At 38.2% G+C, this 23,959-nt stretch overlaps 1 protein-coding gene across 1 annotated transcript in view; it reads left to right on the top strand.

Annotated features, from left to right (window-relative positions):
• Window positions 1–22,496: 22,496 nt before the first annotated feature.
• PPP2R2C (protein phosphatase 2 regulatory subunit Bgamma) overlaps window positions 22,497–23,959 on the top strand; it is a 100,083-nt gene continuing 98,620 nt past the window's right edge. Inside the window, exon 1 of the mRNA XM_054203911.1 lies at window positions 22,497–22,664. Coding sequence (XP_054059886.1) covers window positions 22,616–22,664 — 49 coding nt within the window. The 5' untranslated portion in view covers window positions 22,497–22,615. The remainder of the gene's footprint in view (window positions 22,665–23,959) is intronic.

Genomic DNA, 23,959 nt, shown 5'->3' with positions numbered 1-23,959 from the left:
TCAGTGAAGGAATTTTTCCTAATACCCAATCTAAACCTCCCCTGGTGCAACTTGAGGCTGTTTCCTCTCATCCTATCACTTGTTGCTTGGGAGAACAGACTGACACCCACCTCGCTACAGCCTCCTTTCAGGTAGTTGTAGAGAGCGATAAGGTCTACCCTCAGCCTTCTTTTCTCCAGACTAAATTACCCCAGCTCCCTCAGTCTATGCAAATGTCCTAAGCACCTGACCAACTTGGTAGGTGCTTAAGACTTTGCTGGATTTTGTCCAGTTTTTCCACTTCAGCTAGGGGGAATTGGAAACTGGACAGTGGTTGAAGTGTACACTCATCGATGATGAGTAGACAGTGATTTCCCTCTTTCTGCTGGCCACATTATTCCTGATGGTTTGCTGATGTGAGCCCACTGTTGGCTCATATTCATCCTAGCATCCAGGATGACCCCAGGACCTTTCCAGCCAGGCTGCTACGTTGCCAGTTGCTTTTCAGCCAAATGCATGGACCTTTTCTGCCCCAAGTGCAGAATTTTGCACTTCTCCTTGTTGAGCCTCCTGAAGTTTCTCAGGGTCCATCTAGATCCTCAGAGATGGCTTTTTTTTGTGTTATTTATAGCCATTTCTTGACTTCCTTTAGTTTGTAACGGAGATGTGAAGCACTGAGTTTGTATTGTTAGTTATATCACTATGGATATTTTTAGATTGGCAGTGTCTTGCAGTCCACAGTGCATGGTGAATATATACTAAGCTGGGATGGCACCAAAGTGAATTTTCCGTGTGTTTGTTCATGAATCAATGTAAGTTCTTTGGCTACTGCCAGCTGAAAAGATTGTTTGAAATATGCCAAAGAGCCTTAGACATTTCTGCTTCATGAAAGACTCATTGATTCTTTTCTTAGTGAGAAAGATGGCATTTTTATCTAATACCTCAAATAGCAACAGTGGAAATTGCATTTAGAGTGCAGTGGACTTGAAAGAAATCAATATTCTTTTTAGCTTGTGTAAAAAAAAAAAAAAAAAAAAAAAAAATTTCACAGGTTCTTAGCATAGCATATAGTATATTGAAATTATTCCTTTTTCTTTAGAGACTATCCATGAAAGTTCAGGTACTAGCAACATCATTTCTGGATGCTGGAATGTAAGTATGGGCTCCCTAGCAGTGATGACCAACACGATTCGGCTGTAGGTACAAATTGTCAGGCTCATTTTTTTTTTTCACCAGCTATATGTTGGCTGAGGAGACCCAGGTGTGACCACAGTCCATGCTGGTACTGTCCTCGCACACATGCAGGAGACGGGAAAGGTTTGTTCAACCACCACCTGAAAGTTGTCACTGGGTGAAGAATGGAGATGAGGAATCCACTGCTGCAGCCATAGATGCGTGGATTCATTCATCTAAAGGTCCACACAATAGACTTCTCACTGTTTGTTTTTTTCCAGTCATGGAGACTGAAAAGTAGGTTTTCTTCATTTACCAAATGGAAAATGATCTGTAAAAAAATCAGTGATTTCCATAGGACTCGCGGGAAAATTTCTGGTGGTTCTGAGAACTAAGTCCAGAAACTATATTACAGTCCTTATGAATACAATAGATTCCGCCCAATATGTAAACAAGGAAGAAGAGGGGATATTCTAGGCTGGATATGGTGGCAGGATGTGAGGTCATCCTAAAAATAGCATGTGCTTTCTTTCATGGAAGAACTTCCTAATCTCCGGAACATACCTCTTTCTCCTGTGGCAAAATTGTTTTCTTTTTTATTCCATGAACTACTCTCCCAGACAGTGAAAGTGATTCTACCTTATAGAAACATCCCATATGGTTAAAGTGCCTTTTGAAGTGCTTGGGATACATAGGTCAACATAGATTGTAGGGGAGGTTTAAGAACAATAGTTAACTTCGGAGAAAATCAGGAGGATGTAAGCAAAGGAAACGCTCTTCGAAGCATTTAATGCATAAGGTGCTTGTTTTTGAAAATTTAAGGCTTGTTTTTGAAACAAATGTAGGTCACCCTAAATGTGTGAAATGCTTGGCATTTTATGTTTTTGTAGATTACTAAAGCAAACAAACAAAAATCCCCACTGTGACTGTTTTAGCTCCTGCTTTCAGTTGTAGCTTCCCCCCGCCCAGTTTTAGCTTTAACCAGTTTGCATTTGAGGGAGGGTAAACACATTAACAGTTGTGGTTTGGGGTGAAACCTGTTCCCACTAATGCCAGTCTTTCCAAGGATTATTAGAAGCTATCCCCAAACATTTCAAGTTGTTTGAGTTCTTTTCTCTGTCTGGAGAGAAAAGTATCAGTGATGATTGTGCATTGTTACTGTAACAGATTATCTAGGTATCATGATATTTTTGGGGCAGCTTTTTATGACTCTGAGAGGGGTTCAGGCAGTATGTAAAACCTAAGGTCATCAGGGTTCCATGATGATTTTTGTTCTTTCTGATACTTTCTAGCATTTGTCACATAAGGAAAAAGAGCAGATTTACTAAAATTCCTGTTAGTGCTTAGAATAATCACTGTCTTAGAAAGTGAACTGAACATCTATCTGTAGTGCTCAGGACAGAATTAATCATTGTCCTATTTCTTTGAGCCAACCTTCTGTATCTTAATTTATATTTAAATACTGGGTTTATTAAATGTGGTATTATATATGTGACCAATTGTTATTATTTCTCTTGGAGATGCCTCATCCAAATATCTTGGCCAAAGTCTGTTTATAATCATTGCCCATGGACAGCCATAATCATAGTCCAAGGTAGTAGATATTCAGAGAGACAAACTGTTTTGTTGCTTTGAAGTGGTTAGTATGTTGTAAACTGGGAACTTTGTGAAGAGAAAAGCAGTACACAGTGGCAAATAAACACATAGAAATAAAAATTAAGAAAATACTTTGTCTGGCATCTTTGTTTAGGAAGGGAGTGATGCATAAGTCTGTTTTGCCCAAACAAGAAGTGAACAATTTGATTTATCCCTACGTTTACTCTTCAGCATACACCTAGCTGAAAGATTGAGCTGAAGTAATTGGTATGATAAAAGCTGGGTTTGTTGTTTGTGGTTTTTTTTTTCCCCTAATAGAGTTCCTCTGCCATATTTTTATAATCATCATTTTCTTGGCTTGCTTTCCATGCTTTTCAGCAGTTCTGAATTATATATAAACCTCACATGTATAGGCTTTGTCTTGTCTCTCAATTCACTTGCAAGATTAACGTTGCTGTTGACCAAAGTTAAGCAAATGCAATGAAGGCTGATATGTTTCCAATTAATTATTGGAAATTGTTCCTGCCTGTCAACATCAGTATTCAGGGCACACTCCTTCCAGAGTAAAATGGTTGGTCATTAGCTTCCAATTCTCTGTGTCTAAACTTGACATTTCCTCCAACAAAAACCATCATGATACTCCTGAAAGATACACAGAGATCACTCTTGGAAGCAAACACACTTGTTTTAGTAAGGCTTTAGAAGAATTGCTTTTGAATTTGTAAAACATTGCATTCATCACCACACTCAAAAGAATGATTTATTTACATATTTCAAACAGAGATTTTTTGTCTCTGTCTCTCTAATGGAGTGCACTTTGGTATATACAAACCATTTGTATGCGTCACAGTAAAAACTGGTGGCTGAAACCATTGTCCTTGCTGGAAACCATAAGCATAGTGGAAAGTTTCCTTTTTTCCTTTAAAAGTTGCCTTTGTTAGGATCAATTCTTTTGGTAACCCTATTTAGATAATGTGGAAGTAAAATAAAATGCCTCTATGGAATGGATGGGACAGGAGAAGTAAACAAACTGCTTCTCTGCTAGGTAATTCATATAGTAATGGTTTCTATAAAGGAAATATATAAAGAGCAGACTAAGAAACTTGCCATTTCGAAAGGGAGGTAGAAGGGAGAGAATTACCCAATGGCAAGTACTTGTTTGTGTCAGAGTTGAGAGATTAATTTAAACATGATTTCTTTATTTATTTTATTTAGGCTGTCTAGTTAAGTTGATTCTCAATGGCCATATCCCAGCTAGGTAATAGGTAATTGGCAAGAGCATCATCAACTCATGAACCAAAGAATCCAGCTTGCTGGCCGGGCAAACAAATGGAGCTCCACAGAAGATATGAAAGTAACCCAAATACTTCAGTAGAAAATGGGGGTTCTTCACCACACCCCAAAATGTACTCGCTTGAAGCAGGCACTGTCAAATTCATTTCTTTTTCCTTCACTTGTAGTGTGGAAGGTGCTGACTGACAGCCCTGGAAATTAAGTCCTCTATTTCTCCACAGGACAGGTATAGCAAGGGCGGCAGCAATGCAAGCTTCCCCACATTGTCCTGCCAATGTTCCTCAGCCCAGTTCTGAAGAGGTCACTTCTGGAGGTGAGTGGGTGGAAGAGTCTCTGTCCATGCAGTTACAGCTGCCAGGCAGTGGTTCTTACAGGACAGGCTGTTGGACGGAGACTGCCCCCTTGTCTTGAATGAACCACCAGTCTTTAACAGATAATCACTTTATGTATCGTAAAGCGGCGTGGGCTGGATTCGTTGAGGTTGCATTATTCTGCTTGACTGCTGTCACATTTTGGTATTTCGTTGTGGTTGGATGGCACCTTTGCATTTTCTTTTCTTTTTGCACTGTTTTGTTTTCAGAGACTTTGTCAATGCTTTATGTACACGTCTACAAAGTAGCATGCGAATAACGGAATGCAGTCTGGTTGTAAATGTGATACAGAAAAGCAGCTACTGGTGGCAGCCATGTGTGCAAGAGGAGCTTTAGAGCACTAGACCAGGAGGCATGCTTTGAAATGCACCAAAAAGTGATAAGAAAGTGAATGTTGGTTTCCAGTATCTAAATGAACTATTAGGTTTCTGTTGTAAAGCCATATCTTAACATTTTCTCTTTTCATAATTACTATGTAATTTAGATATTAACACCAATTAAGCTGGTAAACTAATGTTCTTTTTTAGATTATTTTACAATTAATGAAATCTGCCTATCTACAGTTAGACATGCAACATTCTACATTATGAAAGTATTGGGTATGTATTGTGGTGACAATAGATAGTTGTCATCTGAACCAGATGATGTGTGATAAATTATGTGAGAGGGATTAATATGACTGATGCCAGTTTTCAGAACAAAAATAATGAGTACTCACAAGTTTGGCAAATGAATTCTCATATACATACCTGGATTTATTTAAGTACGACATACTTCAAATACAGTGAGAAGTATTCTGTTTTCAACCAAATTCACATCTCTTAAATATAGAAATACAATTAAGAAAATGGAAACAAAGGCTTAACAAGGCTGTTAGGTCATGGTGAATTACTTTTGTAGCTTCAGACGCTGTGTGAAGGATTTGCAACGGCTTGATTGTCATTTGTAGTTGAGGCCCATAAGTCTGTTTAACTCTGTATCTATGGCTGTTTGTAAACAGGTATGATAACAAGACAACGTAGCCCAATTCAGTAATTGTATAGATTTAGCATTATTCCTGACTGTTTCCACAAGATCTAGAATAAGAAGAGTTACTTTTCCTAACCAGAATAGAATTCCTGAAGGCATTTCTTGCTGTCGTTACTTTAAAGGATATGAATCAGAATAGTATTCATTCCATATACAGCTAAAACAGTTCCAGACTTCTTTTTTGTCAGGGTAGCAGGAGATACAGAATTTGGCTCATAATTAAAATGAGTGATAGACTCCTGTTGGGAAGTAATTTGGGACTGATCCATAAATTCATTTTAAGTGAAGAACAGTTTAAGGATCCATGTCATGACAATACATGGCATTAGGTAGTATAATATTAGGCATATTTGCTAATAAGTCACCTTACTTAATGTTTGTGGTGACAATAAATCACATGGATTTTATTTTTCAGCTCTTCTGACTGCAGTCAGATCGCTCACCTCTTACTGTCACTGGCCAAGCCGTAGAGAGGTCCAGAGTTTGTCTAGAGGTCCAGAGTTTGTTTTTTATGTCTATGTGACATACCTTTCAAGATAATTATATACCTTATCACAATTAAACCTTTTTTATAATAGGCTTTATTTTAAATTCAAATACAAAAATACAGTTAAATCACTGTCAGTACAAACACAAAAGAATGGTCAGAGACCATTTTCGTCATACTGTATTTTTTTCATGCCATACTCATCTTTCTGTCTCTGCGTATGCTTTCTGTGAATTCTAATTAATACAGAGTCTGATTTTTCTGCATATTTACATTGAATAATGGTGAGCGTACTTGTAAAATAATGTCTTACTCAGAGCAGCATAATTCTTATAGCCTTGATGCTGGAGTTCTAACTTGTACGAGTAATTCCGTTGATTCCACTATGACTAGTCACATGAGAAAAGGCTTCAGCATTAGGTTCATAGTTATAGATCCCTATCTTACCAGCTTTAGTTTTATCACCTTTTCTTTACCTCCAGTTATATCCTAGCAATTGTGTAGCCTCACTGGTAATATCCGAGGACTGGGGGTAGAGGAAAGTTACACGAGTCCTCAGAGAGGGTATATAAATCTCTTTCCTGAATTACAGGGTTGTTGGTTTGAGGCTTCAGGCTCAATTCACAAACTCATTTTTCTCACCGACCACTAGGTAACAGCAGGGTTTAAGGGACATACCCAGAATTTTGTGTCAAGTGTTGGAGGCAGAAGTTGCAAACAAAGAATAGGCAAGTCTATTTAGGTTTGCACTGAATAATGTGTGGAATGTGCTTGGTCGCAGTTGGGAAACCCCCATGCTAAAATGTTTTTTGTTTCTCTTTGAAGTCTTTCTATCTGTGAAGATAAAACAGATCTGTATTTATATGTAGGTGATCCAGAAGGGACGTAGCTTATTCCCAGTTGGCTGGAGGTATCTCTTGAAAAGCCTTTCCGTAGCAGGTTTGGAGCCAGGGTGGAATACGTCAGGCGCGGTGTGATGATCTGGAAGGAACTGTGAAATGTTAGATTGTTCAAAAGGAAGTGCTTATTTGATGCACTTAGAAATATTTCATGTGTCAGCACTGAACTTCTAAAAATGACTGACTGAGATGTAGCAGAAGGAAATTCCTTCTAATCAAAACTTTATGTCACTGGTGGCTGTATGTAAAAAGGAGACTGAAGTACCAAAGCTGTCGAAAATGAAAACTCATTGCTCAGATATCAGGCTGTGCAACTGATTTCATAGATTGACCAGGTAGTTATCATAGGTTCTTAACACATTACTGTTTACTAAGAAGGAATTTGTCACCTGTCTCTCCAGTTTCATGAAGGACAAGTTTTTACCCTCCATTCATCTCTAGATTAGCAGTTTTAGTCTAGTCAAGTTCATTAGTGACCAGGGTATCATTATCAATCAATGGCTGTGTAACAATGTATATGAAAAATGGTTGTTTATGCATTTATTGAGTTCCTAGTAGTCTGCAGCGTTACTATGGCATCTGTAAAGGTTCAAGCGTTGGCACACATGGAACTTACTGCAGGCTCATTGCCGATGCTGTGAACTCCTACAAGGCAGGAAATGCATTTTTCTGTTTGCACACAGAAACCCAACCCTGCCTGAGACTTTGGATACTCCTGTAATGCAGACAATAAGGAAATATGTATTTGTTGCAGTTTCTGAGCAAGGAACAAACAAGGAAATAGTCCACCAAATCCCACAACAGAAATTTCAACCATTTAATTATTTTCTTTTGAGCACCTAGGAAATTGAGGCCTATTGAAATTGCTTTTGAGGGTGTCACCTTTAATCTTGTAGCAAATTATTTGAACTCAGACATTGAAAACAGTTTAACAGACAAAATACTGCAAGCACAAGATGAGATACACACACAAAAAATGAAAAGGTGATACAGAACGTAAATCTTCTTTCAGGGGCCTTATGGGAATGCCACCTGATTATCATCATCACAAATACAATACAGGTACCTGTCATCCTCTGCATTCCATAAAAACCTAACTCACAAATGAGTTGAGTTTTCATAGAAGTCAAACTCTCAGATCAGCCACAAAACCCCATGTAAAGTGTTTTCGATTTTGTTGTTTTATTCCTAGGAAGACTAGTGAGACCTAACGGCTCAAGAGTATTGAGGTTAATGGGATCTAAATTTTCAGTAGAGTTTTTTTCTAGTTTAGTATGCAGCAAATTAAAAGTTAACAGAATAAATACTGAGACCCTAGAATTGTGAGATTTTCTGTAAAACTGTAGAGCGTAGTCATTTAGGATCACCTAAACCACCTCGGCCAGTACCATAGAGGAAGAAAATCCTAATCATGCCAGGAGCATGCACAGCCATGTTTTCAGTAGAAATAGCAAAGGAAGAAGGAAAAAAAAAAAAAGAAAAGCTTTATGAGTATTCTTGAGAAAGCATCATATAGAGACAACTCTGGTGGAATGTACTGCATCTGCTTTGACCCAGAACAGAACAGCTGTTGCCCTTCTATACAAGCTGATGCCTTCAAGAGTGCATTTTACAGAAAAATAAAATTGTGAAGGTGGGAATGGGTACACATAACAGGAAAGGCTTAGCCAACGAAGCTCTAACTTTGCGATACGTGTGTGTATATATATATATATGTAAAAGACATATATCTATGTATTTGCAATATATGTTTTTTGGATTATTTTCTTTCTTTCCTGAAATCAGAATAAGGCCTTGCATTTAATTTTAAATGCTTTCTCTCTAATCTGCATCTTTCAAATCTGATTGATGGAAACAGCATGTTCTGTTACAGAAACTTAGGCTACTCTGGCATGCATCTCCTATTTTGAATGCTTTAGGATTGTTATGGGTTGCTATAGTAATAAGTTAAATAAATAGACCTGTAGCAGCAGTTTTGAAGATAAGACCTTAGTGTGCACGCAGCTGTTGTGTATATTCGACACTTCTCCCCACCCTCCCAGTAAGCCTTTTGTAGACATACCTTTTCAATATAGTTAACCTGCAGTGCTTGGTAACATTGACCATGGCTTTGTGACCTTAACCATAACATTCTGAATATAAAAGATAAATACTTTTATCTGTTCAATTTTCTTCTTCTCCCCTTTTTATGGAGGCTCTCTGTCTCTTCTGGTGAAGTGCTTCTATACTGAGGACTCCCCAGCAGGTAAAGTTGGTGTACTAAAGTCCTAAATCTTGCTCATGGTAGCTTCTGCTATTTGAAATTTTTGAGAATTGGGAAGAAATTGGCACTATGTGAGTGTGCACATGAACGATTATTTTTTTTCCACCCCCCCACTGTTCTTGCTGGCAGATGGTCCTTTAGGGACTTTTGCCAGCAAGTGCAAGTCAGAATAGCCTCTAGGAGTGACTGCACCAGTAAAGATATTGGGCAGCCTTTCCTCCTTGCTGAGCTCAGCAGAACCGGATCTATAATTTTCAAAGTTATTTCATATTTTTTTTCTCAGTAATCACAGTAGCTGCAGAGGAAAGTGTTTAGCTCCCCATGACAGTTGTCAAACATAACAACATATGAAATTAAATGATTGTTACAAAATAAATGCCTGGAAGAGGGAGATTCCAGTCTTAATGCTTCTCTGAAACAACAGAGGTACCTTTTAAAATATAAGCTATAATGTAAAATTTCTGTTCAAAACAAATATTCCTTCTGAAACACAAACTCAGTTAAAAGAGTTTTGCAGGTTGGATTAATTTTCATGATGCCAGTAAATGCTGTTCTGTTCTGGAGAACCATCTGGAGTTCTGCTCTCACTGCCATAATAGTTCTGTATATAACCCAGATATAACCAATGAATGTATATTTAGTAATTGACAGTTTCTTTTTGTGTAAAATAGTGGAATTTCATTTTGTGGATGAGATTTCCTGTTTTTATGTCAGATTCTGTTTGAATTTATATTTCTCATTATTTTTTAGCTTGTTCCAAATCCTCCCCTGAACACTTGCATCTGCCTGACCTCTAATACTGTGGATTAAAAAAAAGCAGAACTCCAGATGGTTCACTTCATAGAATGAGGGCACCTTTATTTGAAAAGGATTTAAGTATGAAACCAGTCATCTGAATCACCAGCAAAGAAAATAAGCAATCTTAATCAGCAGTCCTTAAGAATTATGTATGTAGTTTCAGACATCCATGAGTGGTAGCATGACATCAGATTTTAAAGACTTGTAAAGATCTCCCAAATTTCTCACAGGCTATCAGAACTATCTGAGTCTGATTAAAAGTCATAAAATCCTGTATTATGTTGGTAGATATCCCATACTTTCTGATCTTTTTTCTAATTACTATAGTAGCATGCTGATTTTCTGCAGCTATGCAGAAGTTGGGTTTGGCGTCTGGGCATCAGTGAGTGGTTACAGAATATAGCAGAAGTCGGTCCCATGTGTGCTCCTCACAGACCAAAGCAGACGTCTTTTAGTAATCTTTTGATGGATATCTTCTGAATTGTAGTAATCCAAATTGTGGGACTTCCTCTGTGCGCCACTGGGCTTGGAAGAAATGCTTGATAGAATGAGATTATTTAACAAAAGTGCTGTTGAAAATATGAATCATACTGCCGTTTTATGTGGCTGTGCTAATAACTGCAAGGTATAAGAATTGATGGGTGACTAAAAAAAAAAAAGTTTTTTATGTGAAAAAAGATTTCTACCAACAAGGTGCCAACCATGACGATGCAATAGGAAAAACCCTAGCCTCAAGAAGAAACATTTCCATTGATTTTGATAATGCAGAAATTTAATTCTGTTGTTCAACTCTCTGCTATAAATCATAATCAGATTTATATCTTTCTTGTTATTTAAACGCTAAGAGTCACTAGGCGCAGATGTTTCTGTAAACACATGAGAAGGAGGTGGTTTCTGCCCGGAGGAATGTTGGTGTTAAGTATCAGACAAGAGATAATGTGAGGATATATTAAAACAGGGGGAACATGGGGTCACAATGACTGTGCTGGTCAGCACAAGAAGCAGCTGTAATATGAACCTGGCTGCCAAGTGTCTTTATTTGATGATAATCCGTTTGTTGCAGTGCCCTGAGGAATACAGTTTGTTTTAGCTGAGCTCAGAGTTGAAGTTAGATCAAGCAAATCTTCCTGTCTATGAAAACATTCCTCATGTTGAAAATATTCTTACGTTGCCCTTAATCACTGTTCTCTGCACGTACCAATGCAACAATAATCATTACCACTATAATAACTGACTGAGCAACTGTACTCATACTCACGCAGTTGTGTGACAGTCTCCTTGGACACCATGGAGCTCCAGCGCTTACCCCAAAAACTTAAGATAACCTAGAGAATAGTGCTGGTTACCAGTGAACTATGAAAAAAGTCTCTTCTGATCTCTGGCATGCTGTTTCTCCCTTCACCCATGCAGCAAAATATATAGAAGTGCACCTGGGCGTTCCTCAAAAATCTGCAGCATAAATATGCAGAAAGAGGGAATCCATGGCAGTTGTCTTGTTTGGACAGAATTAGAGGACTTCAGGTGGATGAAAGTGTCCTAAACAATTTAGTATTAGTGTAAGTAGATCAGATGTGGATGTTTTTTGTGTTATTTAAAAGATATGTACTGTAAAAATTAGTAACTATATTGTGTAGTTTGAATGTAGTGCAGTAAATCTACAAGCCCTGTCATGGGGACCTGACATGCCCTAATAAGTGCCCTATCTGTGCATAAACAGCCCTTACGTGAGGTAAAGGACTGGGGGTCAGGAGACAGTAAAGTACTTTCCAAAGTGGCTTTGCAGCAAAGATGTTAAGATACTTACTTGTCCACTACCAGACTCCAGGCAGATTCAGTCTCTCTCTCTGATGGGATCCTATGCCATAATTGATTCATAATCTATCTTCAGAGATTTTTTTATGACTGTCTGTTAGAGAGAGAGAAACTGGATTCGAATTGCGTTTAGCTGGTCTCAGCAACAGATGTCAGGTATCACTAAATAATGAATAGTCATGTCTGAGAAAGTCAAGAATATTGATTCTTTCTGTAACCTTGGCCAAATTAATCTTTTACTCTCTGCATGTTTTCCAAAATAGTTTTGTATCTTTACTATTAATGAAATATTAGGATATAGATAATGTATGAGTATTACTGTGGAATTGAATACAATTATATTGGGAACGTGTCTTGCTCTGGTTTACTTTTAATTGATTTTTCACCTATTATTAAATGTTAAAATAAAAAATAAGAGAATTACAAGTACTGCCATAAATCAATGTGTCCTGAACTGCAGAGCAAGTCATTTTTATAAGAGGGCAAGCCCCTGTATTTATAATAAATCAAGTTCGTTATCTGTTGAGCTTCCTGATTGAAGTAATTAGTCATTTATGCTGATACAAAGCCATCAGTGAGTACATTGCTTTGTTTCACAAATATTGAATCATAAATTGTTTTGTAAGGGTCATTGGTTATAATCAGCTGCACATTGTAGTGTAAATTTCTTGGTTTTTTGGTGGGGAAGTAGTTTCCTCTAACCCGAATTAATACACCAAGCAACTCTCCTGTGGTTAGAACTTAGATCAGTTTAAGACTGTAACAGGAAAACTAATTTAAAATGCAAGATAGGCCATAGCAGGTGGAGTCGGGCAGGGAGTCATTGTCAACTGATGCTTAGTGCTGAGGAGAGGGTCTCAAAGTTAGCGAGGGTGACTCCAGACGGTGCAGGTGGCTGCCTCTTGGGAGGGCTTGCTGGGCAGGTTCCCCCACTTCTGCAACTGCCGTGCTAATACTGCCCCTTCCCACAAATGTCTGCGGAGAGGTCTGGTTAATGCCATTCACAAAATCTTTGGAAATTTGGGAACTGTGTATGCTTTTATACCTGTAAATTACTGCTATTACCTGAGGGGCTTCAGTTTGGAATGCGAGATCTTCTCTGCAGCTAGGTGTAAAACACAGGTCATCACCAAGCTAAAATTCCTGCTCTTGAGCTATGGAAAAGCACGTGTGAAATCAGACTTCCTCCTACTCTGCTTTAGTTGTTGGTAAGATTGGTCTGTTCTGGAGTAGGCTCAAGCTCGGCTTATTTTTCAGTATGGAAACACTGCGTGCATCTGGAATGTCATAGTTTCTCCTCTATTTCCAGACATCAGTTCTGACCAGCAAATACTAGGCATCATTTCTACAAAGGTTGCCCTTAGTCTGGAATAAAGCCATACATTGAGGACAAAAGGCATTGCTTCCCTGGAGAAGAGTTCAGAATCTCCCGAGTTGGTTTTTTGATATTAGTTGAGCATGCCTGTGCTCATAGGTAGAAATAAGTGGGCTGAGCCAAGTAATTTCAGTGTAAGTCTAGCTTCTCCTCTGATGTCATTTTTGGTTTTATCAGTACTGCTGTCCCAGACTGGGTGCTCTCAAGAAGCATAATGCTTGTGAGCTATATAATTCATTGCTAATTAATCTTCCCTCCCTAAATGAGATGACGATTCTGGCTCCAAAATAAGTGGCTTGCTACTTATTTAAAGGCTTCCGGTAAGTAAGAAGTTAAAAGTAGTTGAAAATAGTTGAAATGGACTGTGACCTATCACTGGTTCCTTCAACCTTGTTCTTTTACTATACTTACCCCTCTTCCACAGACTGTAAACCAAAAATGTTGTTCCCTGTCTTTCAGTAGCTGATTTACAGTTACTGTGGACACAATAAAGAAAACAAAAATGGATTAAGCTGCTGTTCTGATCAGTGTCCTTTCAGTGAAAAGCATCACCTAGTATAAAAAAAGAAGTTGATGTTACAATAAGAGAAATGTATGATTTCTTTTCAAACTGTGTACACACACGGTTAACCATTATGCTGAGTGCTTGGTCACGTATTCTGAGAATTGTTCCAAATTCTGTCCTGTACAAGGAGGTACAATGTCTTTCTCTGTCCTGTACAGGGAGTGTTGGCATCTGACGTTAGTGCCTGATAGCCACAGGAGCTCAAATATGTTCATTTGGATGCTGCAGCTGTGATATTTATTAAGAACTGAAAAGGGCATTTCAATTTGGTTCTGTTTGTATTAATGGCAAAACTTTCACCAATTGAGAACTGATCACAACATGTTACAGGGTCTTGTGAAAATGAGAAAGGACCCAATGATCTACTTTGACTAAAACTTTCATTGTATTTAAAGAAAGCAAGTTTTTGTCTGATTTGGTTTCTATGTGAAATTCCAATTCAAGGGTAATTATGAATCTCCAAAATCTTTCATTTCTTATTAGATTATCTCCTTTATTTAGGGTTAAAATAAGGGAAACCTTCCTATCAGTTACTTTGTTCACCTGCTGTGCAAACTAATAACGCCATGCTAATCTAAAAAGGAGCGTCAGTCACAGTCACATTTGAATTCCAGCGTAACAGGAACTAGGCAATTAAAAGAGGGAAATTAGATGAACTAGTGCTATTTTGTACTTTTTGATTTTAAAATCTGCAGTCAGTCAAAGAATGGAAGATGTGTTTTTAAAGAGGTACAGGTTTATTTACAGGAATGTTCTATGAATTATAATTGTAAAATACTAATAATGAGATGTTACTAAAGATTTTTTTCTTTTAGCTTATACTTCTGTGAGAAACATGTAATAACATATAGGGTGAGGATTTGAGAGATTTGGCTTACAAAGAAGGGGGGTTGTGACTGAGTGCAGGTTAATACATGAGCCCTGGCATTTTATCCCCTGTTCTTAGTGATGAAACATTGAGCAATTTCACAAGGAAGCTTAAATGTGCATTAGAGAAAAACTTAGCATATGCTAGGACAAAGAAGATAGATATTTTTCAGAAATTATGTATTTCTAGTCCATAGTAACAAAACAGCCAGGCTACAAGAAGTCCTTTAAAGGGACGAACATTGTAATTTGAAAAGAAAATAGGTACTCGTGGCTGTTCACCACCTGGGTATTAATGCTGCCAATTACTGTGTCCTGCCTTTCGAACATTATTATGTTAGAGTAAGAAAAGAGCCAATATTGTATTTTATATGACCTTTCTAATGCTATATATACACATATAGATTTGTGTTATTTGTCTGTCTGATTCACCAAATGTTTCTTATTTGTGGCTCAAGGCATTTATTTATTGGAAGACTTCAAGCTGTGGTAAGCAAGGTCATAGATTAAGAATTGATTTCCACAGTTGCTCTAGCATACAAACTGAATTTCTCTTGGTTAGTTATAAAAACTACAGCTAGGCATAAATTCAGCTTTTCAACATTTTCTTGAAAATTACTGTTAAAGCAAATGAGAAAATACTCTAAGTATGTTTTGCGTGTTTAATTTAGGCCTCCAGCTAAAACCTAAGGAAAGCAAATGCTGCAAGCTTCCAAGTTAAAACATGCTAGTACTGAAGGGTTGGGGTTTTTTTTATTTCATTTGTTCTTTTTCTTGTTATTAGTCTCCCTTATTTTTTTAAACCAGATTTTCTGTACAGTTTTTGGCAAATCATGTTTTGATCAATATGTTGATTAGTTCCTTGGTTTTGCTATATGCTCCTAGAGTCATTGCTAATTACAATAAGAATGTGGGTTTCCAAATGGCATATAGTTTCTCTCCTTTGGAAATAGTCCTACTATAAATAGAAAAATCTGCTGTTTTGTTAGCTTTGTCTCTAATGTGAGAAATAAGTCTTGTTAAACTGAAGGAGTATTTAGATTGTAAACTGAAAGTTCGCTAAAATCAAGGGGGTGTTTTGGGGGTATTTTTAAGGTGCTCTTTGTGGCTTATGGGGTTTTGTTTTCTTTTTTTTTTTTTTTTTAAGGTGTGCTTTGTGTTGGTTATGATAGTAGAGCTACAATGTGCACAGCAATCAATTTGTGTAAATGTCAAAGATGTATAACCCTTTCATGAATCTTTGCTGCAATACACAGATTCCTAGTGGCTATATAACAGATTTCAAGTTACAGAAATTGGCTTCTTGGACATATTTGCTTTAAAGAAAATATTTCTTATATAATACCCTGCCCCTGCTCTCTGTTTTTTGAATTAGTATGCCTAGAGCAGAAACCATAATATGTAGTGTATGTTTTCAGGTCATAATCAACATCATCAGGTGGCTTTACAAACACTAGCTTTGCCTCTACTGTTCCTGCACACGTCAGAGTTACTGTTTCTGACATTAGCAGAGGAAACACATTGCAAAATTATTTTTCTAGGATAACAGAGAACATTGTGTTTGCTTGTTGGGAATTCTTGGTTTGCAGTGCACAGTTCACCTTATAGCACTAGCCCACAAAGAAGAGACTAGCGTGTCAAAAGTTTTGTGGTACTCTGTTATACTAAAATAGAAACTGAATTGCCAATCCTGTTGCACACTAGTGCATGAAATAACTTTCTTCACAGTGGTCACAATATGTATGTAAAGGAAAGCAATTGGAAAGTGCTGTGTGTGGTGAGTGGTAAAACAGTTTGGTAGGTAAAACAGTTTGGTAGGTAAAACAGGTATGCAGTTATTTGAAAATACAAACTTTGTTAAGGGAAAAAAAAATATGTGCAGAAATGAAGTACTTTGGACTTAGAAATCATTCTTCTTTCCACTTCAGATGGATGTTTTGGAGGAATGAAGTTGTGGAAATTCATCTGTTGGATCTCCTTTCACAGCTGTTCCCAGCAAGCCATTTTGTTAGCACTTGATCTTATTTTGCAAAATCTTGAGTTGGAGCTTATTTTGAGGTATTAAAAATGGCAAATTTTGTCAGTTTAAAATGCCCATGTCCATAATGAACTTCCTTTTGACTTCCTCAAGATTTCCATATAGAGATATCTCAAAAAAAAATTCAGCTTTGTGATGAAATGAGGTGAATCTATTAAACTCAGACTTCTGTGAATAACAAAACAATCTCACTGGAAGCCTTGTTAGGAAGGAATTATGATTATCAAGTCTGGTAGTCAGAAAAGCTTCCTGTTAGGGTATTACAGCAGGACTAACTCAAGCATGGTTATGCCTGACTGAATACAAGATTTCCAGCCATTTCCAGAATGTAGATTTCTTTTTTAAAAGCATTTAAATATGTATGAAGAATCTTTGACTGATTCATTAACTTTGAATAAATTCCTATAACAAATGAGGGAAATGAAGAGAAAGCAAAAATAACTGGTTGAGCAGGACCCCTTGTGTGAGGTTGGCTGCCTGCAGAGGCACAGAGCTAGTACAGCTGACAGTTGTATCACTGGTAGTTCATTGTAGGTTCCACCTGACAGTAAACTTTGAGGAACAGAACCTTTCCAGAAGTAGATCTTGGGACCAGTCTCCTCTGTAGTGATGTAGTAGTACAGATTTTCAGATTTATTTTTTTTCCTCCTCACCCTGCCCCAAGACAGGCGAACTAGTTGGAAGAATTACCAATCAGTTTTATTCTGCTCCTGTGATGAGGTTGGTATAAGAACATTATAGTGCTAGAAATATGATGTTGTTCTACTTCTGTGTCCTCCTTGACACCAGATGTGTGCCTAAAAGCTCCAAAGTCAGTTTCTGCAGTCACCTAATTGTTATGCCCAGTACGCTCTCACATGGAACCATTCTCCAGTGATACTCAGTGCAAAACATTAAAAAATGGTCTTTCCAACAAACAGAAGAGAAAAGGCTGGTGAGCAGGAAGAGGAAAGCAGTCTTACCTTTTTGTGCCTTCTGCAGTGTGTTCCAAAGAGAGAAAAGAATGGAGGGAGGTGAAAGGAGATGAATGACTTCGTATATAAACTACCTGACAGGACCCTCTGAGATTTTCAGACAGGAGTCAGCAGTATAAATCTGGGGAAGGTCTGTCTAGCTGCAGCCTAGAAGTTTCAGCTTATGTAGGAATCTGTTGTGAAAAATGCTGCTTGAAAAAGTGCATCCACAATGTGTTTCAGACTGCTGGGGTCTTTGAGTTAGCAGAGAAGCGGTGCTACTGTGGTGACTTTGGTCTTCTCTTTGCATTTTAATTCTGGCATGTTTGTTATCTCAGCACTTGATGCAAAATCTCGCAAACTCTATGATCTTTCTGACTTTAATTGGAGAATTAAACCTGTAAAGTTCCCCGGAAGTTTAGAGTGTGTAAATACAAATATTCTTACCAGTTTGTGGGATTGCATGGACAGTACATGGATAGCATATGAAGGTTCTGTGCACCCCTATACAGTGCTTGGGGTCAGGCACTGGTCTGAAGAAGGCAACTGATACCAGGAATTTATCTATCACTCTCTTTTCTGCACATCTCCTTGGGGATTGTAGTTTCGGCTGGGATGAAGTTGACTTTCTTACTAGCAGTGCTATATTTTGCATTTGGGATGAAAATAGTGTTGGTAAAATACTGATGTTTTGGTTGTTGCTAGGCTGTCAAGCTCCTCACATGGCCCTGCGAACAAGCAGGCTGGGTGGGCTCAAGAAGTTGGGAGGGATACACAGCTGGGACAGCTGACCCCAACTGACCAAAGGGCTATTCCATACCATGTGACATCGTGCTCAGTATATAAAGTTGGGGGAAGAAGAAGGAAGGGGGGGATGTTTGGAGTTATGGCATTTGTCTTCCCAAGTCACCATTACTCGTGTTGGAGCCCTGCTTTCCTAGAGATGGCTGAACAGCTGCCTGCCGATGAGAAGAAGCAATTGAATTCCTTGTTCTGCTTTGCTCACGTGTGTGGCTTTTGCTTTACTTATTAAACTGTATTTATCTCAACACACGAGTTTTCTCACTTTTACTTTTTTGATTCTTTCCTCAATCCCAACCGGGGAGAGTGAGCAAGCGAGCGAGCGGCTGTGTGTCCTGTGCGTCGACTAGGGTTAAACCACGACAGCAATATAACTCCTTGCCACGTGTTAAAACAGCAGTAAGACTTCTGTTACCGCTCTGAGATTGGGTGTGTGTGTTAAATCGTGCAAGTAGTATCTAGTTATGCATTCTTGACTTCATCTTCCTGCCACTCACTGCCTTGCTCTGACACGGGTGGTTCTGTGAACTCTACTCAAGCGGAAGTTGTGAACAGCCAGTCTTGCTGAGACTCTTCCCAAGCCTCCTTCCATGTGCTGTTCCCTCAACACCAGAAACAACTTCCCCAATAACTGACAAAGACTTAAGATTACAAAACTTAAGCAAACGTGTTCATTGCTTTTTTTTCTCATGATGGCATTTTCATCAAGGACCACATGCCAGCACCAAATGACGGTTTGGTCCCAGGTGGCTTGACTCTCTGGTGTGATGGTGGAAAATGGGACCTACTGTATGATGTTAGCAAAGGAGAGGATTGGAATGAGCAAGAAGCAAAGGCTGCCAAAAAATGAAACTATGGGACCAAAGGAGTCCTGGTACTGTAGGTTTCAAATGCTCTGTAATTTAAAAAGTATCAAACTCATTAGTGCATCCTATCTGTTTTAAAACAGCTTTAGTCATACCTCATTCTTCACTGCTTCTCTGCTGTGGAATTTTTCCTTTGTGATAAGGCTAACTTTAAACATTTCAGGTTGTTCTCTCCCTAGAAGAGGGGGTAAGCTCACAGCCAACAAAGCCAAGTGTGAAGCAGTTCTGCACTAAGCCATTCCACCTCTGTGGTTACACCATTGCTGTGATTACATTTGAGCAGCTCTAGATTTCAATACTGCTGCATCGTTTTGCTTTCAATTGTTAATTAAAAAGTTTTCATAGCCAGGGAACAGAACAGTAGGGGGTTTTGTATCCACCACCAGCCCCTCCCCTCAAAAAAAAGGTTCAGCTGTGAGTGAAATGCTGTTAAAAGCAACATTTGTACAGATGCCAAGTGGGAAGAGACAGCAAGCATGTAATAAAGAACAATTAATTTGTTTCAGAAGGAACAGATGTAAAATAATAAATGATTTAAAAACAGGTTTTCTTCTGTTTCTCTTCTTTTAATCTCAGTCATCCATAAGAAGAATAATAGTTTTCTAACTAGGCCTTTCTAAAAGGCAGCAAAGACTTTGGTTCCACTTAACGTCTCAGTAACCTTGCACTGAAATACTAGTATTTCGGAATACTGATGTCTGATTTTAGTAGTCAGCTCTTATGCATTGAATGTCTCGATACTTGCTACTTTCTACACTTACAGGTTTTGATAAAGGCACACAGACTTCATTTAGTTCATTACGATAAGGCAAAATGAGAGACTATGGATTTTTTCATAAGGACACACATTTTTGTTTACGGATGGATGGGCATATTAAGTTGTGTAACACCTGTGTCTAAGCAGACGTAGAAGTAGGTATTTATGCTGGGCACAGGTTGTTTTTCTCCAGATATGTAAGCATAAAGCCTGAATAAAAATGCAGTGTTTTGTTCTTAGACATTGCACAATGTCCTTTAGTCAGCAGTTACTTTATACAAACACAGTTTCTGTATTATCATGCAGGAGGACTGTAGTGATCATCATAAAACCCAGGACTGGCAATGAGAATATCTGAGCAGAGTAAGAAGACCTTTCCAAAAGGAAACTTGCAAGAAAAGGTCTTTTATTTGAAAGGGTGTGGTTGACTTTCTCAAATTATGGTTATTTGCTTATCTGACCCATTTACCCAGTAAAAAGAGTACTAAATCCTGTGACATCTACAGTAGAGCTTTTTTTGATCATGGGAATCCAGTGTTCATTGCTTGATGGCATTTGCTTTTATAAACAAGAACTGTGAATGTTAATGTTCTTGTGAGTATCCTAAATCAGCATTTGGAACAAACATATTTCAGTTGCGAATATGCAGCCAGAGACTGATACTTTAACTGTTGTGTTCCGGTTATTTATTTGGTAAGTATTTTCAAATTAAAATAAAATGTATAGATTTTTTTTCCCAAACTAAAATTTTTGCAATGGATACTTCATCACTAAAAATCGGCGTTATCATGGGTCCTTTATCAGTCTTCAGTCTTTTGCAAATTGCAGTAGCATACCTTCTGAAAAACATGAATGCTGATTTAGAAGAACACCTTGAATCACTGATGTGAGTTTAAGAAGAGGCATCAGCAGTATAAGATGGCTATACTACAATTTTCACTCCATGGAAAGTCTGCTCAGTGTTTTGCAGTGCCATGCATGCTCTGTTACATGGCATACACCTACACTGGCTCAACCAGCGGAAAATCGACAAATCATGCAGATGCTGAGAGAGATGTTTGAAGAAGTTGAAGAAGTAGAGGTCATCTGGTGTGAAGCTTCTAGGTATGCCCTTCTTTTTATCAACAAAATGACATAGTACTTGAACTATTGATTTTTCTTTTACTTGATGTCTGAATACAGATTTGTTTATAATATTTATTGCTTTCTTGTTGATAGAAACTTGAAGAAGGGAGTTGAACAAAACATATAGGGCAGTTCATGTTAATACAGAACTTTTTTGCCTTTTCCACCCTCTCAATAAAATGCACTGGCATGGGAAAAATTGAATGCAATCCCGATGACATGGAAAAGCAAAAGAGAAGGCCACAGACTTACAAATAAAACTTAATTGTTATTTGCTCATTTGAAACGGCAAAGAGACAGTCAATACGTTGCTGCATGATTAGCTCTAAGTTATTAATGGTACCTGAACTATGTTTTATGTATCACATCAGTCATGTGCTTGATCATCATTCTCTCATTGTGTTTTATGTTCTTGGCCTGTCCAAGTGGACTTGTGGCAGAGACAAGCCTCTGTGCTCTTTTCAGATGGCTTTTAGTTTCTGTTTTCCTTTGTTTTAAAAATAATGAGATTGCAAATCTTACATGGTGGGATGAGTGGTGGAGCTCATCCTTGCTTTACTGTCGGGACCATGAGTACCTGATACATGGCAGTTCTCCGCTTGCTGCGAAACTACTCTAGTAACTCCATGCTGTTCTGATTGCTTTTTGTCTTTTTTTGCCTCTCAAGGCACTGATGCGTGGATGTTTCCTGACTCATTAGTGCTTTTTAAAATTCCTTGAGAGTTCTTTCTCTTGTATTCAAAAAGAGAAGGAGGTGGTAAAAACTAGCTACACTGGAGCAGAGGAACAGAAAAACAACTAGCTATTCAGGCTCAATTCAGGAAAAAGAGATTTTGTTCTCTTATTGTCTTTCTCTTAAATAAGCCAGGAGGTGGGTTTGTTCTTTTGTCCACACCCATCTTTACACTTTTCTTCTTTACACTCATCTGCAAATCAAGTTCATTGCTAAACTGAGACGCTCTCTCTACCTAGACTTAAAGTGACTGTAAGAGTATTCTTAGGAAAGCGAACCCACGTGATCCGTGTGCTTTCAGTCTGTGTTGCTGTTTGCAACCTGAATGTGATTTGGTTTCACACTACCCACAGTGTGCCAGAGAAGAGCTGATCCTGTAGATGGGTAGTATATTTCTCCGTATTGCCCATGCCTAGTTGTGTCAGGCCATATGAATAAGCAGGCCTCTGTGCTGAGGCTTCCCCCCTCGGTATAGTCCTGCACTTTGGCTGATGCAATCCCTTTATATGAGGTGGAGGGTTTGTCCTGTGAATGGCAGTTGAATTTACATGTGAAAAGGAGCTCAGATACCCACTGAAAAGACTGTGTTGATATAAGGAGCTGAGATATTGGATGTGGAACTAACTAACACACAATTTTGAAAAGTTGGGGGCGAAAGGGAGAAATTAAATGACCTCTCTGTTGTATAGCAGAAGTGAATCAATGGCTTTGTTTTTATGTTTTTCTTTGAAAGATATTACCTGCTGGCTGCAGAGTGGGTGGATTCAGCTTCCTTCTGGAGCCTGAGCAAATCACTTGAGGAAGATCTTGCTTTCTGCTGCATCCTAAAGACAACATGGAAGGGGAGAGCCTCTATGAGGTTGATTCTGGAGATGGTCTTGGAGGTAAGGTTGCCTATGACTTATTTTTGCTTTCATCCCAGATGGCTGGTTACAGGAAGCCCTTATGACAGTGGATCTCAGAAGCCGCAAAAAGCGTATGTGATAAAGATGTCTTAAGTTCATTGATTGTATTATGTCACTTTACAAGCAGTGAATAAAAATTTTTGAAAACAACTGTGTCCTGGAGGAAGTGGCACATCTAGATGCTGCACATTCTAAATGCTGTTACTTAGAGTCTGAGATGTCCCAAAGATGATGCAAACCCTAAATACTTAACAATAAAAGTAAAAGCATGTAGCTTTTTCTCTCCTTCTTTGTTTCTCCTTTTTCTGTCTCTCACCTGCTGAGTAACTGTATTGCACACACTGTTTTGTTTGTATTTTTGAACTGCACTGCAGAAAACATCATGAAATGGTACTGACTCTGTCTTCTGTACTAGCGACCCACGTGTAGATGGAAACTTTTCATTGACCTAAAATAAAGAGTCCTTGTTCTTGCTTAGCTACTATTCTACAGGTGTCCTTTGGCAACTTAGCTAACTTCATTCCTGTGGTTAATCATCTTCATAATGGGGTGAACGTCTTCTAAGAGAAGGTTGCATGCTTCCACATGGATGCTGTTCTTTGCGTATAATGCAGAGGACCTTTGACAGAGTTTTCGGGCAGATCCATCTGTTTTAAATTCCTTGTTTAACATAGCTTCCTCTGAGATTAACTAAACAAATACCTTTATTTAGTTTGCAGAATACCTTGAACTACCTAGGTCAACTCACTTTTGAACTCAGAATCTAAAGATTATAGGAAAGAATGAGGTTCTACATCAGAACACTGTAATAACAAAGACTTGGGGTGCTGCCCATCAATTTGATGGTTTAGATGTTTTCCTGTGACTGGATTGTAATCAGGCAGATTGGGTTTTGTCTGAGTATACTGTGCTTGTGCTAAGATGCTTTCTTTTGTGTTAAATAGTTTTGTAATAGTTTTCCTGGGCCCTATCTGTATCAGCAGTCCTATGTACTAGGAGGAACAGTTTCTACTCTTTTATCACTGAGTTTCCTTCTTATTAATGAGTTGCTTCCAGACGCTCGTCAGTTGGACTAACATGTAGCTATGTATCCTTAAACAATTTACTTTTTTTTTTTAAAGAAAAACCTGGTGATTCAAATTACTTCTAAAATTCCTGATAATACTGTCTATGAAATAATTATTTTGTCATAATAAATTTTATGACAAGAACACTGTAAGTATAAGCTCAAGTATTGTCTTTCTGCTAGGTGAATGAAGGGTAATAGAGTTGCA

Source organism: Rissa tridactyla, chromosome 5 (assembly GCF_028500815.1).
Source record: "Rissa tridactyla isolate bRisTri1 chromosome 5, bRisTri1.patW.cur.20221130, whole genome shotgun sequence".
NCBI lineage: Eukaryota > Metazoa > Chordata > Aves > Charadriiformes > Laridae > Rissa > Rissa tridactyla.
This window is presented reverse-complemented; position numbering and strand designations above follow the sequence as displayed.